Source organism: Pollachius pollachius, assembly GCF_949987615.1.
Source record: "Pollachius pollachius genome assembly, chromosome: 3".
NCBI classification, from domain to species: domain Eukaryota; kingdom Metazoa; phylum Chordata; class Actinopteri; order Gadiformes; family Gadidae; genus Pollachius; species Pollachius pollachius.
The window spans coordinates 8793372-8813646 of NC_136936.1; the positions used below are offsets into that span (position 1 = coordinate 8793372).

General features: G+C 45.3%; 5 protein-coding genes across 5 annotated transcripts; all 5 read left to right on the plus strand.

The window, feature by feature from the left end:
* Positions 1–4262: 4262 nt before the first annotated feature.
* cldna (claudin a) lies at positions 4263–5458 on the plus strand. Its single transcript, XM_079732282.1, has one exon. It carries the CDS (start codon positions 4373–4375, stop codon positions 4994–4996), a length of 624 nt encoding a protein of 207 aa, XP_079588408.1. The 5' UTR covers positions 4263–4372; the 3' UTR covers positions 4997–5458.
* Positions 5459–5880: 422 nt separating this feature from the next.
* On the plus strand, positions 5881–12620 carry LOC307073259 (uncharacterized protein). The gene is made up of 3 exons (XM_079732964.1): positions 5881–6484; positions 6583–6589; positions 11381–12620. The coding sequence occupies exons 1-3, from the start codon at positions 5896–5898 to the stop codon at positions 12165–12167; spliced, it is 1383 nt and encodes a 460-aa protein (XP_079589090.1). The 5' UTR covers positions 5881–5895; the 3' UTR covers positions 12168–12620.
* On the plus strand, positions 8732–10472 carry LOC307072798 (claudin-4-like). Its single transcript, XM_079732281.1, has one exon. It carries the CDS (start codon positions 8791–8793, stop codon positions 9424–9426), a length of 636 nt encoding a protein of 211 aa, XP_079588407.1. The 5' UTR covers positions 8732–8790; the 3' UTR covers positions 9427–10472.
* A 690-nt stretch (positions 12621–13310) lies between the features above and the next one.
* Positions 13311–14519, plus strand: cldne (claudin e). The gene has a single exon (XM_079732280.1). It carries the CDS (start codon positions 13407–13409, stop codon positions 14040–14042), a length of 636 nt encoding a protein of 211 aa, XP_079588406.1. The 5' UTR covers positions 13311–13406; the 3' UTR covers positions 14043–14519.
* Positions 14520–18495: 3976 nt separating this feature from the next.
* cldnj (claudin j) lies at positions 18496–19146 on the plus strand (the record flags this gene model as incomplete). Its single annotated transcript, XM_079732965.1, has 1 exon — positions 18496–19146. One exon carries the CDS (start codon positions 18496–18498, stop codon positions 19144–19146), a length of 651 nt encoding a protein of 216 aa, XP_079589091.1.
* Positions 19147–20275: the final 1129 nt, after the last annotated feature.

Sequence of the window (20275 nt, forward strand, 5' to 3'; positions counted from 1 at the left end):
AACACATATACGCATACACACACACACACACACACACACACACACACACACACACACACACACACACGCACACGCATACAAACACACACACACACACACTCGTGTGTGTGTGTGTGTGCTTTATTTAAAAATGGTTGATTACTTCATCTCGGCTCACAGTCCCCAGAATCCTTTAGGGAGCTGTTTAATGTGAGATGAAATGAGGTCACAACCGCATAGTTTGAAGACCTCACAAGGAGCCGGATGTGGACTTTGTGACTTTGTAAACATCTGAACCAAACGCTTCATTTGTCATGCTTATTTCCTTAAGTCTCACTAACCTTGTTCATAGTCAGGCTGTTAGTCTACAGGTAATTGATTAGATGATTGAAAGACGCGTATTCATAAAAGCTCTCAAATGTTAAAACAGAGGAAAACACATAGGCTACCCCCCCCCCCCCCCCCCCCCCCCCCAATGCCATAAATAGCTTCCTTTGTGTTTCACGGATATAAAAATTAATAACTGAAAAACCCTGCGGGCAAAATTCTACAAAGGTGCCTGTGTCCAAACACAATGTGGCAATCGCTTGGTTACACCTCAACCGACACACAACCGGAATATTCCAGACCTTCAAATCCTCCATGAGCCATGCTTCTTGATCTCCAGTGTATTGCACAGCATGTACAGTTTTACATAATTACTTTTCAAACACATTTAGGACAGATGTACATCAATAATGCAGTTCTTCCCGATCGCTTTGAGTCAGAAAACAACAGTACCAATAGTATTTGACGCACATAATTAAACAGCGTAACATTTGGATTGGATGAGTTAGGAAATTAAATCGAACACAAACTAAAAGTGAAATGTAAATATCTTCACATCTCATATCAGAGTTCTTTCAAACAAAGAAAACTCATGTCATCTGGAATCTAGTTGTATGATGTGTGTGCGTGTGTATGTGTGCGTGTGTTTTCATATCTATGTGTTTGTGTAAGTGTGTGTTTGATTGTTCCTCCGTTTGTGTGTGTGTGTGTTTATGTGTGTGTGTCTTTGCGTCACAACAGGTATGAGTCATGAGTCCTGACCTGTCGACAACTCAGTCGACAGGTCACTTCCTAGTGAAACTGTGCCACCATTTCCCCATAATGGCCCCCTGTGAAACGCAGTGATGACATCACACACCAAACACAAACCTGAGTCTATTGCTCATATAGAAACTGCCCACGCATTTGATCCATCGATAGATCCATCGATAGATGGATCAAAATTATAGAATGATTCAAATTGATTTGAGCATGTTATCGGTTATTATTGGGACTGGGACTGTCCCTTGTTCCTCTCTTACCTTCCCCACTTTTGGGTTTCCCTTGCGTAAAATGAAAAGAATGTGAAGGTAATAAAAGTCTGAATTGAATTGTCATGTTTTACGAGATTGTCCAACAAACTCTTTCAAAATACTGTAAGGAGGCGTTGAATGTCACGTTGAGCCTCCTCTGCTCTGAACCTATCAGAGCGCGGTGACTGGTGTGTCTGTTATGGTCCTGTGTCTCGACTCGATGTGCTGGGAGTGAACCAGCCGGGCAATGGCGCCTGTCCCTTACCAGCCTGTCCACACTTGTCCTCCAAGATCCTCTCGGCTTTCACACGCTTTCTGAAGGTAAAACGTACCTGTAATGCACCTGTGTGCCTTCCCAACTTCCCCCTCACTACCAGTCTGTTGGCGTCCTTTTGCTCAGAGCACCTCAGTCCCTTTAAACCATAATCTAGAGCAGTGGTTCCAAGCCCTTTGTTGACCCGTGACCCATCTTTACGAGGTCAGAGAAATTTCTTGTGACCACCAGTTTACATGTGCCTCTGCACACAACGTTTTGACCCTATCAACATACCACACCACAGTAGTTATAGGTGGGCTCATGGCTAAGAATCACTAATCTGTAAGTGTGGGATCTTTATGTGCCCTTTAAAACCTTTTAATGATTACTTTTTCTCCTACAACGCACCATGAAATATCTAAAGTGAATACTATGAGTCCGCCAACTCCTGTGCCTCCATCTGTCTACCAGGCGAACCCCAAGGTCGGGAAACACTGACCTAAAGACAAAGACTGATGAGTTCACTGCATTGTAATATACACAAGTGCACAAGTACAAAAGTGCACTAGTACACAAGTGCACTGATTTGCCTGTGGACACAGAGGAGACAATGCGTTCTTGCAGTCACAGTTTCCTCTGCAGGTGACACGGAAAAAAGACAAATTTCTTGAATTCTCATTATTAAATGATCCTGTATAAGTCACGTTGTATGATGAGTGCTGTGGCTCAAAGGTCGCTTCGTTGGACACCGGACATCAAGAGGCCTGCACACACACGCGTGTGTGTGTGTGTGTGTGTGTGTTATTCACTGTAACAGACACGTGAAGAAGACAGTAGTCTTAGTGTGGCGTTGACGCAGCCATGGCACCGCAAAGGAATCTCCACGCAGGAAGCTCTGATCGCACCCCGCCCCCGTCTCCCCCGTCTCCCTTCACAGCCTTAATTGTAGACATTCCTGTGTGATATACCCGCGCGTGGAACCCGATCGCCGCATCGCTGGGCTCCGGTGGCTTTAATGAACCACCGGGGGTAAAATAGAGCCATTCTTGTCCAAACGGCAGTTTCTGGCCCACAAACACTGCTCCCATTCAGGTCCTCAGACAATCTGATTCTCTTTAATTCTCTTTACCCCCCCCCCCCCCCCCCCCCCGACCCTCAAACCACTCTCACTGGTCCTTTCGACGGTTTTCTTCTCTTTTTTTTCTCCTCTTCTGTACATCAGTCTAGCAACCGACATCACATCATTTATTTATTTTGACTTTGCTGTTGTGGAAACATCTCCTTGTGGTTCTCGCCTTGCTACAACTATGGACACCTGGCGAGAGTGACCTGTACTAGACACACGGCCTGAAGAGCGACCCCACACACACACACACACACACACACACACACACACACACACACACACACACACACACACACACACACACACACACACACACACACACACACACACACAAACGCACATACACACACGCGTGTTCATCACACAGCGGCCGCTCCAGGGATCGATTGAACATCTCACCTTAAGGTCAGAAGCGCTCACTTTTACTTCTCTGTGCGGTTGTCATGTCTGCATTCTCTGAGTACCCAGTGAGAGAGGGTAGGCTGTCTTGATGGGCATAGATGCTAGTTTAATTGTGGTGTGTGTGTTTTGACCCTAAGAAGTGTGCTGAATAATGTTGAGCAAGTTGGGTGATCAAATATTATGTCATTTTAAGAATTTTATCATTATGGTCAAAGTTATCGCTTCTTTGTAAACCCAATGTTGGCTTGACTAGCACCTGCATTTCTTCTATACCCAACCTCCGCTTCTCTTCTGCTGAGATTTTATTGGTTTAGAAATGAGATGAAGTTAAAGCGGAACAGATTATATTTCTCTGAAAGAGAAAGAGGAACAGAGAGGAAAGGAAGAGGTTTGAATGGTATAAAAACAATGGTCAGATCTTCAGGAGAAAAAGGGAAATGACTGAGACGTTATTCAAGCCTTAACTTGACTGAACTAATTCACCCAGCGGTCTCATGTTTTTGACTGTATCACTCATTTCAATTAAACATTTAATGCATCAGACATTTTATATAACCGTCATGTGGATTTTTTTTTGCTCCTGTCTTAATCAAAGAATAATTCCACAACTTCAACCTGTATCTATATGAATAATGCTAAGCCACCATGTCATAAGGGCATTATAGTATTCACAGCGATCTCAATTGCTCAGTTTTCCTTGAAAGTACCCTTTTCCTTGTGAACACAGGGGAATGCTTTCCCACAGCTGTGAGTAAAGTACCGTGCACGTTTTTAACACATTCCTATGTATGGTGACAAAGACAATGACGCGGCTAATCCAAAAGCACAAAGAGATACAAAATGGCGTGCTACGATAATAGTTATATACTCCTGAGGGTGTGTCGAGGAGTTTGGGAAGCTTCATCGAACCAAAGTACCGTGTGAGTCATTGTGCTAGCGGTATCACTTGAATCCGTTACGGGACAGAAGAAGACAAAACCTGACGTGATGACACATGTCCTGAGGCAGGGGTGGAGCGGGGGCTGGTACACACACGTCACAAAACAGCGTGACTGTGAGTGTGTGTGAGAGTGTGTATACGTGTGTGTTTGGGGGGGGGGGGTGTGTGTTAAGCCCCACCTCGAGGTTAACATATAAAAGACCCGTTCCAACCTTTTCCTAAACATTAACTCTCTGGAATCCTTTCAACCAGGACGCGGCTGATCTCACACACATTCACCGGTTTTCATTCTTTGCGAGGACAAATAACAAAAGCTTTCTAAAGGGATCATGGCAGCGGGTGGCTTGCAGATTCTGGGCATCGCCCTGGGCCTTATCGGAGTGATTGGGGCCATCGTTACGTGCGCCATCCCCATGTGGAGGGTGACCGCCTTCATCGGGCAGAACATCGTCACGGCACAGACAACCAACGAGGGCATCTGGATGACCTGCGTGGTGCAGAGCACGGGCCAGATGCAGTGCAAGGTCTACGACTCCATGCTGGCTCTGAGCAGCGACTTGCAGGCGGCCCGCGCCCTCATGATCATCTCCATCCTGGTGGGCGTCCTGGCCATACTGCTGGCCGTGGCCGGAGGCAAGTGCACCAACTGCGTGGAGGACGAGGGCGCCAAGTCCAAGATCGCCATCGCGGCCGGCGTGATGTTCATCATCGCCGGCATCATGTGTCTGGTCCCCGTCTGCTGGACAGCCAGCACGGTGGTCAGAAACTTCTACAACCCCCTAGTGTTGGGCTCCCAGAAGAAGGAACTGGGCGCGGCGCTCTTCATCGGCTGGGGCGCGTCTGCCCTGCTCATCATTGGCGGGGCCATGCTGTGTGTCAACTGCCCCCCCAAGGATAACTACACCGCCAAGTACTCAGGCGCAAGGTCCGGCGTGTCCAAGGACTACGTCTGAGGATCATGGGGGGAAAACCCAGCGAATTTTGAGGAAGAAATGAGCGAGGAGAGACTGAAACGGACTTGGAGAGAAAAAAGGGAAATAAGTGTTGTGTCAATCTGCTGTGTGTTGTGTGTGTGATGGGAAGTGTGATCTTCGCATGTTGAAGATCGTGTTTTAGCAGTGTATATCAGGTGTAGTTGGACCATTGTATGCTGAGCTCCAAAGACAAATGAGGGATCAGGGTGATTTTCTGTATCGGAGATCGAGTGACAAGAATTATCACCCAAACAACCGAGTCAAGTAAAGGAGTGCGGTTACGTGACACACACAAGACTCACCAATTTCAAATGTTCAATGTTGAGTTTTTACTGTGTCTGCTTTGAAATATTTCAATCATGTTGTTTTTTTGTTAAAAGTTGTTTGTGCACATACTGGGGTCACAAAAGTGTAAATAAATAATTATTTTTTAAACTTCAATGTCTTCTTTGCTTTCTGAGTAAGTGCAACATTTCAAATAGTGATAGGGGGGGGGGCTGGCATGCACGTGACTGTGAGTGACTGAGTGACTGAGTGAGTGTTTGTGTTGTTACAACCTGCCGAGAGTGAGCCAATTGGGCAGGGCTGCTTAATAGGCTCCCCAGCCAAGCCTGCTCAGGTGTGCCGCATCTCACCAAGTGGTGTGGCTCCACCCACCAGCTGCCTGCACAGATTACACAAAGCAGCAAGAGCAAAGGCAACCCTGTGGCCGTCACAATGGGTTAAGCCTGGAGGTTAACAGATTAAAAACCAGTTCCAACCTTTTCCTAAACATTAACTCTCTGGAATCCTTTCAACCAGGACGCGGCTGATCTCACGCACATTCAACCGTTTTCATCCTTTGTGACGACAAATATCAAAAGCATTCTAAAGGGATCATGGCAGCAGGTTGCTTGCAGATTCTGGGCTTCCCCCTGGGCCTTATCGGAGTGATTGGGGCCATCGTTACGTGCGCCATCCCCATGTGGCGCGTGACGGCCTTTATCGGCAGCAATATCGTGACGGCGCAGATCATCTGGGAGGGCCTGTGGATGACCTGCGTGGTGCAGAGCACGGGCCAGATGCAGTGCAAGGTCTACGAATCCACGCTGGCTCTGTCCCAGGACCTGCAGGCGGCCCGCGCCCTCATGATCATCTCCATCCTGGTGGGCGTCCTGGCCATACTGCTGGCCGTGGCCGGAGGCAAGTGCACCAACTGGGTGGAGGTCGAGGACACCAAGTCCGAGATCGCCATCGCGGCCGGCGTGATGTTCATCATCTCCGGCATCATGTGTCTGGTCCCCGTCTGCTGGACGGCCAGCACGGTGGTTGAAGATTTCTGCAACCCCCTGGTGTTGGGCTCCCAGAAGAAGGAACTGGGCGCGGCGCTCTTCATCGGCTGGGGCGCGTCTGCCCTGCTCATCGTGGGCGGGGCCATGCTGTGTGTCAACTGCCCCCCCAAGGATAACTACACCGCCAAGTACTCGGGCTCCCTTGGGGAGAAAAAAAGGAAATAAGTGTTGTGCCAATCTGCTGTGTGTTGTTGTTTGTGTTGTGAGGTGTGTTGTACGCATGGCGTGTTTTAGCACAAAAGTATAAATTAAGAATTATTTTTTAAACTTCAATGTCTTGTTTGCTTTCTGAGTAAATGCAACACAGTGAAACTTCTTAAAGTTTAGCTGTCTCATAAGGAAACTTCATAAGACTTTAGATATAGCATCATGGTATATTTTATCTTTGCATTCTAGTATTCAGCTGACAAATATTTAAATCGATTTTGCAGATGTAACAGTGCAAGTAGTCATGAATACAGCAGATGCATTGTTTTCTAAAGGAAGAAACAAAGAAAACTGTACTATTACTAAGAAAAACAGCTTCTAAATATTTACTCTCATATTCGAAAAGAAAAACACAATTATAAGAAAGAATGTGTATTGGAGTAAACAGGGGTCGGCAACCCTAGGCACGCGTGCCACCACTGGCACGGGGCAGCATAATCATTGGCACACTTAAAAAAAAAAAGAAGTTATTTTTAATTTTTCTTTTATTATTATTATTTTAAAAAATCACAGCACAATGCGGCAGCATAATCATTACTACCGATTATTTTTGCACTTTATTCTGTTTTGGGCATTTCCTCCCAGTGCAAATATGTTTAAATTAGTTACAGAAACCAGTGAAATGGGATCAATAAATAGTTTTTAAACCTATGTTGTGAGTAATAGAGAAGAAAATATTTAAAATATTGTTCCAAGTGGCCTGTATGCATCGCCTTCACATGGTTTTGCAAAGCTGTACATGTCTTAAAGATATTGATGTGGATGGTTCCAACATTCTCATATATTCTTGTTTTTTACATTTCTCACAGTGCAAATACGTTTTTGAATGAGTTTCTGAAAATGGTGTTTTAAGATGGGACATATGTAATTATAATTTGTAAGCCCATGTTGCAAATATAACAACCAAAAAAACATTAAAAATGTTGATGCATGATTGTGGACTATATGGAAATAGTACAATTCCAGGTCTTCGATGTTTTTGGTCGCTGTGTCATAATTCAGCTTAATTTTTAATATATTGTTGCTTAAGGCACACTCATTAATGAGAAAATGTAAAACTGGCACTTCAAGTTGAAAAGGTTGCTGACCCCTGGAGTAAACAGTTAAACGTAAAGAATTCCTTGAACGGACCCAAACCTAAATGAACTCTTACTATGTTGGCTGAATATGGCATACATGCAGTCGTCTGGCCTGCATTTTCACCCAATTGACCTAAATTAAAAGTGAGGCTGAAAATATTCCAAGCATGTACATCAATATTGGAATAACCACATCAATTCAACTGCAGCACAAATGGGCGTAGCTGGTTCAATCTCACAACACACAAAAGGTCTGCGAAGTTCATGTTGCTGATGTCACCCAGCACCAACCCAGCCTCCAGCCGCTGGGTTCTGCCCTGTGTTGTATGTAACTTACACAATAGGTTGAGATACCTGATGTGCCCCATAGAGGGACTGGATAGCTCTTCCTCTTGTCAAATGTATGTATGCTGTATCGGACATCTGTATGTCATGCTTTAAATCTAACAGCCGTGAGAACCCTGGTAGACTTAAACCAAAATGCCATTTTGCATAAATGTTTTTAAAGTGTACAAACATTTCAATGCAAAATATGGTTAAATCTATGACCTGGATGATTGCTGCCAAAGCCAACCGAGATGTACATTTTTAAAACATATTAACACCATTGTTACGGCTTTTGTGCCACTGTTTTTTACATATTCTTTCACCACAAAGTGTCTCTACATGGTTGACTCAAGTTTGGATTTGATATTATTTCAGTGATACATTGTGTGTAACACGTGAGTGGTGATTATATAAGTGATTATATTCACCCAAAATACAGTTGAAACATCTAAATTAAACTAAAAGATTCCTATTATTGTTTAAAAAAAGGAAAGCCTTCCTTGTGTTCCCAGACTTCCAAGGCACACTGAATGGTACACCAAGCACAAGATAAAAATGCCACTGCTTTATCTGACCTTTCCGTTTTAGTAATCTATTAGGTGGGCTCTGTTGGCGGTCATTGGATCTCTGTTTGTGTGTAAACAAAGCATCCGGCCAATAGGAGTTGAGGATCGAGTTTTCACATACCCTCATGTCTAGCTACCCCCATCTCCCACCTAGAATCTATAAAACCACTCCCACTGTTTCCCCCACACATCTTATCTGCCAGGACCGCTGTGGACACCTGTGGTCGGACATTGCTCCCTCGGAAAGCCTCTCAGACCCCAACATGGTATCTCAGGGGATCCAGATCATGGGCTTCGCCCTGGCGCTGATTGGCTGGTTCTTGGTCATCATTGTGTGCGCCTTGCCCATGTGGAGCGTGACGGCCTTCATCGGCGCCAACATCGTGACGGCACAGACCATCTGGGAGGGCATGTGGATGACCTGCGTGGTGCAGAGCACGGGCCAGATGCAGTGCAAGGTCTACGACTCCATGCTGGCTCTGTCCCAGGACCTGCAGGCGGCCCGCGCCATGGTGGTCATCTCCATCTTCCTCGGCGTCATCGGCACGTTCCTCTTCGTCGCCGGCGGGAAATGCACCACGTGCATCGCTGAGGAGCGCTCCAAGGCCAAGGCCTGCATCGCCGCCGGGGTCCTGTTCATCGCGGCGGGCCTGCTCTGCCTCATCCCCGTGTCGTGGTCGGCCAACACCATCGTTAGGAACTTCTACAACCCCGGGATGCTGAACAGCCAGAGGCGGGAGCTGGGGGCCGCGCTGTACATCGGGTGGGGCGCGGGTGTCATGTTGGTGCTGGGAGGATCCCTTCTGTGCTGGAACTGCCCGGCCAAGGATCAGGTTCCAAATTACAGCCCCAGATACCTGCCCCCCAAGTCCAGATCCTCGTCCCGAGAATACGTCTAGGGCACGGCGATGGCACATCCAGGTTCGGTTCCAGGAACCGGTTTTTAGGCTTTGGGCTCAGAAGCAAAGGTTTCACGGAGGTGGATCTTGAGTCCTGCAATCCTGAATCAGAAACACTTGAGAAGAGAAGACCTGGAATTTTGGATGTTCAACAGGCCTGGTCGTCGCTGACTTGGCACTTGCGCACTGTTGAGTCGTTATACATTTTGATTGCGACGTGCATGTGGTTTTTATATTCAACAGAAAGATAGCAATATATGTCGACGATACAATCCTTGATTACATCGTTGTCAATGCCTTTATCAATCAATATTCATGACCATCTGTTAAGGAGATGTTTGATTCCCAGCAGAGAGGATTTGTGCAGGGAGGAGCTTTTATGTTCTGGTTGCATGAGTGCTCTTCGCTCCTCGCCTGATTGCAGAAACTAATTAGCCTTTGTGATTCGGACCGGTGTCCCATTCAAGGGGTCAGCCTGCCTTACCCCCCCCCCCTCCATAAACACCCTGATTAGATCCCCAAACTGGGAGGGGCAATCAAAACCAATGAATACACGACAGGGAAGATTTGTTGATTGATCATGTCATATTCATAGTTTGTTGTTTGACAAACATTACAAACAAAAAAACAAAAAGATCCTTGCAATATTTTCTATTTTCTCTAAAGTTTCTAAAGGATAGTAAAATAGTTATACCCTCACCCTAACCCATCATCAATTTGTTTGATTGATGATCTCAACATAAATCATCTGTTGTTCTCCAAAACAAACCTTTAAACCAAAAAACAAAAAATGTCTTTCAAATAAGTGTCTGTAGCATAGTAGAAACGGTTGTGTCCAATGTGTTTTCATGTTTAAAATGTTTTTCTCCAAGCTGTTTTGCTAGTGTTGTAACTGTAAATAAACCTTAACAATGGGTGTGAGGACTGAAAACATATCCTCTTACAAGTACCATGAAGAGCAAGAACATCCCGTTGTACACTGTTCAATGGCCGGAAGGTTATGTTTTAAATTCATCTATAAATAATGAATAAATTATTAAAATGTTGTTTGTTTACATGTTTATCTGTCGGTTAGCAAATATCTTACACAATTTAACCTTTCAAAATAGTGTTCTTCAACAGCAAAATGCAAGCAAATCAAACAATTAAATAATACAGACACTTTAAACCTATCTTATTTATTCTGAATTCCTAAAAAAAAATTAACTTGTGCTTTCCTTGTACTTCCTGCTATTGAATTGTTTAATATATTGTCACCAAATAAATGGAAAGTATTTAGGACAAAATGGCTTCCCGTAGATTCCATCTCAAAATCTGGTCTGACAAGAAACTCCCGGTCATACAGTTGTAAACATTCTTCTTTCAGAACATCAAGAAGGGTTATACGATTAAAACATTCTGGCACTCATTCCATCTACAGCTAACAGCTGAAACACAATATAATTTAATCAACAACTAGTACTAGAGATTGATGTACTATATTTTGTACTATATTTCCTCATCAATGATGGGATGGGAGGTCGTTCGCTGTTGTTTTGATCGGAGTCAAGGCGGATCCACAACAAATGTAAATCTCATCAGTTAAGCCCTCTGTGTGAAAGTGGACCAAAATGGAGGTACTTATAATGGACGGCCATCGTTAGGGTCACGTCCGGTTTCAGGTGGGAGGTACCATTCGCTCTTAAGACCAATACAATGCACTGCAAGCTCCACCTCCGCCTTGTATGTTCCTGCCAATAAAGAGAGAGAGAGAGAGAGAGAGAGAGAGAGAGAGAGCGAGAGAGGGGGAGACCGACAGAGAGAAAGAGGAATCTTGTTATGCAGGAACAACTCACCTGATGACAACACACCCTGTACTCCTGGCCATTCTGAGACAAGCCCTCGCCGAGGACGCTGCGACACTTCAACACATCCCCAGCACCGCGGAGCACCTGGATCGAGGTCACTAAACCAGACGCCTCTACCCAGACACCGCCGCCTCCGCCATGGGGAGGATAGGAAAGGAAGTGGCCGGCCAGGTGGTGAGCTTCATCGGCCTGGCCTTGGTGGCGGTCACCTGCGGCATCCCCATGTGGAGGACCACGTCGTTTATCGGCGCCAACATCGTGACGGGGCAGACCATCTGGGACGGCCTGTGGATGAACTGCGTCCAGCAGAGCACGGGCCAGATGCAGTGCAGGCTCAGCGAGAATGTGATCCGGCTGAGCACGGACCTGCAGGCCGCCAGGGCCCTGGTGATCATCTCCCTCATCGCCGGCTTCATCGGCTTCATGCTCACCTTCATCGGGGCCAAGTGCATGGGCTGCCTGAAGACCGACGCGTCCAGGTCCAAGGTGGTGATCCTGGGCGGCTGTCTGATCATCTTCTCAGCCATCCTGGTCCTGATCCCCGTGTGCTGGTCCGCCGCCATCACCATCGCAGACTACCGGAACCCCCTGACCATCGAGACTCAGAGGAGGGAGATCGGCGCGTCCATCTACATCGGCTGGGCTGCCGCGGCAGTGCTTCTGGTCGGGGGCATCACCCTCACGACCTCCTGCCCGCCGCAGAAGCAGATGTATGGATACCCGGGGTACGGACCCCCACCGGTGTACCCCTACCCGGGGGCACCGATGCCCAATCCTGGCAATTATGGGCCGGTCTATGCCCCGCCGTCGAGGGTCTATTCTGGAACAGGCTCCTACGGGCCGAACAAACCTTATGGAGCCCCCACAGTGAACTCTGGCACACAGTACCTGTAACAGGGCTGACATGGCCTTGTAAAAATATTCTGTAAATTAAGACTTTTAAACTGATCGTTAACCAGGAAGCTGTGTGGCTGCTGCTTTGCTAAGGTAGCAGAAAAATTGAGAGACATTATATTGAAATATCGGCATGAGTCTGAGACTGTGGAATCGGTAATGTGATTATTTTGAAATGTAATTAATGTGAACCTTTGTTAATTTTTGAAGTCCTTGAGAAGAATTTCCTCATTGATAGGATGATTAATGTTTACCAAACATTGTCTTCTTTTGCATCAGGAGATGAGATTGGAAACAGTTTGACTTGTGATCTAATGGCACTGTATATATTGTTGTAACATATTAAAAACAATTTAAAGAAAACAATTTTCCTGTGCAAAGAAACATTTGTGAAGTGAGTGTGATGAATAGTGTTTTATCCAATAAAATAAACGTGAAAATATGAATCTCAAATCTATTCCATTCCATTTATTTATGTATTCATTTCATTGTAAAATTATAAAATATTAAAAAGAAAATGATCATTCGAAAATATTTAATTTAACACCTATATGATGGTAGTAATAATACATTTAATGTATAAGGCTATATAAAAATGTCTTAAAAAATCTTTTAAAAAAAAGCATACAAGTGGCGGAATAAGACAAGTGGCTCAAACTTAAAAACTAAAAAATATAAAATGTTGAAAACATAACAACATTAAAAACTAAAAATATAAAATAAAATAAAAGCCTAGTTTATTGATTCAGAATCCCCTGTGTGTCAGTTATCTGAACTTTACCCATAACCACCAAGCCAATGGTGGGTATCACCATCTGCTGACCGTTGGCTTTCGGTGTTTCCACACACCGCGTTCTCCACACCTTGATCAGTTCCCTTTTTGTGGTAGAAGCAATGGGTGAAACCTGCACTGCCAGTTCCCCTATCCATCAGCGGTTGTCCAGTGGAACTGTTTCAAGTATCCATTTTCGGAGCTGATCCCCATCTCATCGAAACTGGTCCCTTTGGTATGCTAATTATGAGAAAAATCTGGCGGGTCAGGAAACAAGCTGGGTTTCAGGTCGACGCAAAGGGACTCCGCCTACTCAGAGAAGACGCCTTTAAAAGGGATACAAATGTCTCACCTTACTCTCACAACTCAGCTTGACAACCTTGCAGGACCCACCTTAACCCGACAAGGCTCCCATATCTGCTCCTGCGTCCATTCAACCTACCAGCCAACCTACCAGACGATCAACCATGGTGTCAATGGGACGCCAAATGCTTGGCTTCTGCCTGGCCATCATCGGCACGATCGGGACCATCATCGTCTGCGCTCTGCCCATGTGGAAGGTGACCGCCTTCATCGGGGCCAACATCATCACGGCGCAGGTCATCTGGGAGGGCCTGTGGATGACCTGCGTGGTCCAGAGCACGGGGCAGATGCAGTGCAAGATCTACGACTCGCTGCTGCAGCTGCCGCAGGACCTGCAGGCCGCCAGAGCGCTGGTGGTCGTCTCCCTCATCGCGGGGATCTTCGGAGTGCTTCTGGGCATCGCCGGGGGCAAGTGCACCAACTTTGTGGAGGAACCGCGGGCCAAGTCCAGGGTGGCCATCGCTGCCGGGGTCATCTTCATCATCGCCGGCGTGCTCGTCCTCATTCCCGTGAGCTGGTCGGCTAACACCATCATCCAGAACTTCTACAACCCCATCCTCACCAACCCTCAGCGGAGGGAGATGGGGGCCTCGCTGTACATAGGCTGGGCCTGCGCCGGCCTGCTGATCCTGGGAGGGGCCCTTCTTTGCAGCTCCTGCCCACCCAAAGACGACGCGCCGGAGTACCCAGTGAAGTACTCTCAGGCCCGATCCAACGCCACCAGCCGGGCCTACGTCTAAGGACTCCACGCTTAAAGACGATTCATATAAACTATTTAATTAAGATATATACACCTTTGTGACCTTGGTAGCTCTGGAAAAGGTCCAGGATAACACTGATCCTTCAAAATGGGACATGTGATTTCCCATTTTGAAGTCACTTTCTCTGTGACGAAAGAGAATGATTGTTCAGAGGACGACAAAACTGTTGGAGGTTTGATCGGGCTCCCAAAGGGTGGGAACCTAACCGACTGCGACGAGAGCCATGCTACCTGTGTACTGAATATACAATACACACATGTTGGAGTTGTTTGATTTTAAAACCAACGTCTCTGACAAATGTGTTGAAGAAATTGTCTTTCTTTGGTTAAGAATTGTATGTACATATTGTTTGACTTTTACTAATGTTATATTGTTATCATTCACAAATCCATTGTGTTTTGTATACGTGCATATCATACTGTTTATTTTTTATTAAAAAATCATTCATTCACCCAATATCGGTTGCCTGTTTGGTCCGACTTATCATTTGCTGTGAAAGTCTTACCATTACACAAGTGCCAGTTAATTTTCATTAATATCTTTAAATATTGATTCACTAGTCTCCAGAAAGGTTGATCGCAGGATTTTACCTCTTTCACCTCTAAAATTAAGCTGTTCATGCTCATTCAAAAACCTGCCTTTTTTAAAGTGTCAGTAGGAATTCAATCTGACTCCACAAATGACCTAGTTGTTCAGTGTGATCAGTATCTATGCACATTTGTATGTTTAGACGATGACTTCAGTGATTCATGATCAGAACCAACACACTGAACCTGTTCCTTACTGTGGAATGTCCACCTGGCATTCACTAAATTAAGTGACAATTGTGAATACGAGTTCAGCTACAACTCTCTTCTAAACAACAATTACAAATGTCTTAACAAGGAACAACGTAGTGAGGATGTATATAGTATTTAGCAATCACACACACACTGGGTTAAGTTAGTCAAAGCTGTGGAGGAAAGGGGACAGGAGTGCAACAGATCTCATGTCATCTGGCTAGTCTTTTCCTTACATGGGAGAAAAACAACCACCAATGAAAGGAGAATGCTCCCAAACCAGTTCGGGCTCCCTGGGTGACCCTGTAGAGCTGTGCCCGGCATAGTGGTGGATAATGTCGAAACCCTGCTAAGTAAACAACACAGTTTCACTGTAGTTCAGAACATCAAGGATTCAGAATGTAGAAAGAAAGGTGGATGGTTATGTACATCTGGATGTTAATCGATTATTGTTTACATCTTTCCCATGAAATCGTTTTTTCAGATAAAAAACGTTTATTTGTATACAATTATTGACCTCTCACAACACCCTACTTTCTGTAATGGCCGCTCGGGTGGTGAAAGGCGGGGAATGTCTCCTCCCTGCCTTTCATTCAACAGAAGCCCAACCTATCTTGCTTCCTAGTATTGCGTTTTTTAAGAAACCCGGTATCATCTTGGCTCAGAAACTCCATTGTGTTCTCACTCATTTCTAATTGGTCGCATTATGACTCCAGTTATCACCTTAGTATTATTTTTTGTTTGCGACATGGTTTCCATGACGATATGTTTTTTCCCCTGTACCACACTTGGCCTGCTAGTGGTCGCCTGTGTCGTCACCACCTTGATTTATGACAAGGAGGCAAAAGTAAATGCTTATTCCTAACAGATCCCCCAGACCAGTGCAGGGAAAACATCTCCTGAGCAATCAGCCCATCTCAGCCAGGGGGGTCCTCCCCACCCATGGAGATCCCCCTTCCACTGAGAAGCATCAAAGACCCTGATGGAAGTGTTTGTTGTTTGGATGTTTGTACCTGACATACGGGAAAGTCCGTCTATCTTCATGAGTTGCTGCTATTCATTGAGACAGACATGACAATAGCTGATTAGGTTTCTATTTAGATTGGCCACATGATCCGTTTCACTGTGCACACATTAGTCCTACATTTTCTTCTGTGTTTGACACTTGGCACGTTTCAGTGTTGTTCAGCGACACTCAGCACAAGTATACGAAAGTAAAGGAAGAACCAGTTCTCACCTGAAACAACTCTCCTTTTGTTGTTAGAGATGATCTCACCGCTGATGTCAGCTTAAACTCTGGGCAAACACAATAAATGGTTGCTTGCTAGTTAGTAGGTTAGTTGGTTTGTTAGTTAGATGGTTCTTGGTTAGTAGTTAGTTATCTATCTATCATATGAGTGTAAGAGAGTGAATCCATGTTTGTGAAACCTGTTATTCATTATGTTGACTGAGAGATACGTATAAATAAAAGTGTTTATGTGTAGGAGAGGAATTATTTAAAAACACTCATCAAAAATGTGAATCAATTCATGTCTGATATATTCTTACAAACAGGCAAAGAATATATCTATATATAGATATATTCTTATATCTATCATCTTATATCTATCAAAATCATGAGGTGGAGAGAACGTGCAGATCGGTTCTACATTTTAATATGCCTTTTACTCATGTCAGAATATCACATAATAAAAACACAAATCCAACACTGCATAGCTCACGTTATAGTGACTACAACCCGAACATGAATATGGATCAAACGAATCGAATGAATTAATATTCAGAAAAAAACTTTCAAAAAACAGCAATAATGCCACGGAGGGCCAGCATACAAAAACCCGGTCTAACCGGAGCTTCTACACAAGGCTGAGTCTTAAATAGCCTACTTATATAAAATGATTAAGTGGAGAGAACTTGCAAATCTGTAGTATTTTAATATGCCTTATACTCATGTCATATCACATAGGCAGATGTAGGATATTAAGAAAATAAAAACACAAATCTAACACTGCATAGCTCACGTTATATAGTGACTACAACCCATAGGCCTACATGAATATAAATGGATCAAACGAATGAATTAATATTCAGAAAAAACTTTCAGAAACAGCAATAATGCCACGGTGGGCCAGCATACAAAAACCGGGTCTAACCGGAGCTTCTACACAAGGCCGAGTCTCCTAGGTTTCGAGTTGAAAAAGTTGATTATGTCATCATAAGTGACTCAAAGAGAGCTGTTTAGCCATTGCTAATTGAGGCTCCTATCTGATGGTGCACGAAACCGCAATCCGCTGTCTGCGTCGACCATGATGTTGGGTAACGACGTCACTGGACAGAACTAATGAGTACGAGAGGGGTTTCTGAATTATTTTTTTTTTGGTAGCTACTGTAAATATTTTAAATTATAAATGTCTTCAAGAAGAAAACCTATATTGTATGAGAAAAGACAATTAAACATTTAATATATATATATATATATTTATTTTTTTCCCATGAATCTGATTGGGTGGGACCACTGTCAATCTGGGTGGGCCTGTACCAACCAGGCCCACCCGTAGATCCGCCCCTGCCCAGCAGGTGGAATACCTGTTACTGAATGTCCATTTTTTTGTTTATTCGAAAGTTTTGGGTTTCTTTCTTTTATTACATTTGTGTTTACGGTGGGGAGAGTGGTCTGCTCTGTTGTGTAAACTTGTCTTATCACGCGAAACCGGGAGCGTTTGGAGTGGTCATGTGATTCCGTTCGATGGGAATGTAACGAAAAAAACAACTCCAACCACACCCAGCCTTTCGGTTACAACGAGGACGGTTTCTGTCGTCGTTTTCCTTTTTTTTTTTCAATTAGTTTGTGTCTACTCTTGGATCGGAGTCAAATTGTGTGATTGAACAAAAAATCCTTTCACTTGACAACTTTCAACAACATTACAACCTATGAAACATATATAATTTGTCATACTGATGAAAATACATTCGTGTTTGATTTACGGTTTAGTTTTTAAGTGCATAATTTGCAATTTACATAATGAGCATTATTCTAGTGAAAATACTGTGTCTCTGATGACACACTGACCCCTAGTGGCTATTATTTGACAAATTAACCAAACCTACACAAGATTTCCCAAGAAAAAGGCCTACCTTCACAATATCTGGGGAAATCGTCGTTTAATTTATTTTCAGGTTGAGAAATGATGTTCTACCTACAGTGTTTGGTGTCATGAAATGTACAATCGACACATTTATTGCCAATATATCAAGGCAAAGATAAATAAATACATAAAAACTGCAGGGATATCATATTGTTTCCATGTGTGTTATTTCCAATGGCTGTTCCTGATTTGCTAAAAGGTATCCCAGTAACAATGTAAATATTCATTGATTTATTTCCCTCTTTCTCTCTCTGTCTCCCTTCCTTCCCTCTCTCCTCCCACCTCTCTTTCCTGCTCCCTCTTTCTCCCCCAACTCATTCTCTCCGTCTCCCTCCTCCAGCTCTCCCTTCTTTCCCTCCCTCTACTCTCTCACCCTCCCCTCCTCTATCTCCCACAGGAGTGACCTCCCCCCACCACCATCACCACCACCGCCACTACACCCACCTCCCCAAACCACCACCACCACCACCACCACCACCACCTCCTTCAGCCACCACCACCACCACCATGGGCCTGGAAGAGCTGGGCTTCACCCTGTCCATGCTGGGCGTGGCCGGCATCATTCTGATCTGCGGGCTGCCCATGTGGAAGGTGACGGCCTTCATCGGCACCCACCTGGTGGTCATGCAGGTGTTCTGGGAGGGCCTGTGGATGACGTGCGTCAGCGAGTACACGGGTCAGATGCAGTGCAAGATCTACGACGCCTTGCTGGACCTGGAGCCCGACCTGCAGGCCGCCAGGGGCCTGGTGTGCATCAGCCTGGTGCTGGGCTGCCTGGCCTTCCTGCTCTTCCTGCTGGGGGCCCGCTGCACCAACTGCCTGAGCCACGCGCGCGCCAAGGGCCGCGTGGTGGCGGCGGCGGGCCTGGCGTTCACCCTGAGCGCGCTCGCCACCCTGGTGGCCGTGTCCTGGACGGCCAACGGCATCGTCAGGGACTTCCGCGACCCGCGCGTCCCCGACGTGCTGAAGAAGGAGCTGGGGGCCGCCATCTACATCGGCTGGGTGACCGGCGGCCTGCTGCTGTGCGGGGGGGCGCTGATGTTCGGCAGCTGCCCCCCGCCCGCCGCCAGGGCGAGGGGGGGTTCGGGCGGGTACAGGCGGGCGGCGCGGACCACCCACACCTCGCACAGCGGCTACGCCTTCAAGAACTACGTGTGATACATGGGGGTGGGGGGGGGGGAGGGGGGATTCTATTCGAACATCCATCATCGGCATTACAGCCAAATTTTATATACATGGGTCTGCTGAAATGTCTAAGATGCAGAAAATAAAATGGTAATGGAATGACAGAATTGGTTAAAGTAAGGGAAGATGTTATTTGTATAGATCTCATGTTGATTTGATAGATTATAGTGTTTATTTGCTTTCCAAACCCCCCTTATCACTTTCAGCCCATCTTTCCTTTGAAATAAACCCTCAAATCCTTCAGGTAGCTAACCCTCAACAAACAATGAGCATGGGCTCATGGGAAATGTAGTTAGAACTCCCATAATGCCATTCCCTTTGCTTCAAACCTCAGCAGCCAATGCAGTATACGCGGAATTTTGCATGGTTTTTCAACGTGAGCAATAATATTGGTATAACATACTCATAGAGGCCAGTAGAAAAAACATAATGTTAGTATGACTTAGAGGGGACTTTTGTGATTCACTTCAGGGAATTGCAAATAAATGTTTAATAGAGCTGCTGTTGTTTTTGTGTTTTTTGTATTTGTATCAGTTGAAGATGTTTTGCATAACAATGGAAATCCGAAGGAGTGTCTGCGTGTTTTTCAGCTGAGTCACCGCACAAAGACTTCATGGAAACGTGAAGCGTCTCCTTCTATTTGAGGGAACGCTGCTCATTCTCCCGTTATATGAGGTTGTGGCGCTTCAACGTTAAAACAAAGCGCTCAGCCAGAAGCCCCAACACAGGCTCATCTTTGTTTTACTGCTGATCTCAACGGAGAGTGAGAGGCTGAGATTGTTATAAAGGCAGAGCAGAGCAAACATGGGATTTCCCTACTGCTGTTCCAGAGTCCCACCCATGTGGGGTAACTGGTTTTACAGCGAGTACATGCATGTAGCAGTCCTGTAACCAGCCCAGGCTCAAGGGAACACCCACAAACACCCACAAACACCTGTGTGTTCTCTCTCTCCCCCCGCCTCTCTCTCTCAAACAAACACACAGACACAGTCATGGCAATTCCTTTATGAGATATTGCGTCTAGGACGGATGAGACTTCTAAATCTGAAAAAGCACACAATAGTTGTAAATAATTACTTGTTTATGTATGCATACACCAGTC

Bases quoted from the DNA above. Each gene is read 5' to 3' on its own strand.
- cldna (XM_079732282.1), top strand. From the start codon at position 4,373: ATGGCAGCGGGTGGCTTGCAGATTCTGGGCATCGCCCTGGGCCTTATC.
- LOC307073259 (XM_079732964.1), top strand. From the start codon at position 5,896: ATGGCAGCAGGTTGCTTGCAGATTCTGGGCTTCCCCCTGGGCCTTATC.
- LOC307072798 (XM_079732281.1), top strand. From the start codon at position 8,791: ATGGTATCTCAGGGGATCCAGATCATGGGCTTCGCCCTGGCGCTGATT.
- cldne (XM_079732280.1), top strand. From the start codon at position 13,407: ATGGTGTCAATGGGACGCCAAATGCTTGGCTTCTGCCTGGCCATCATC.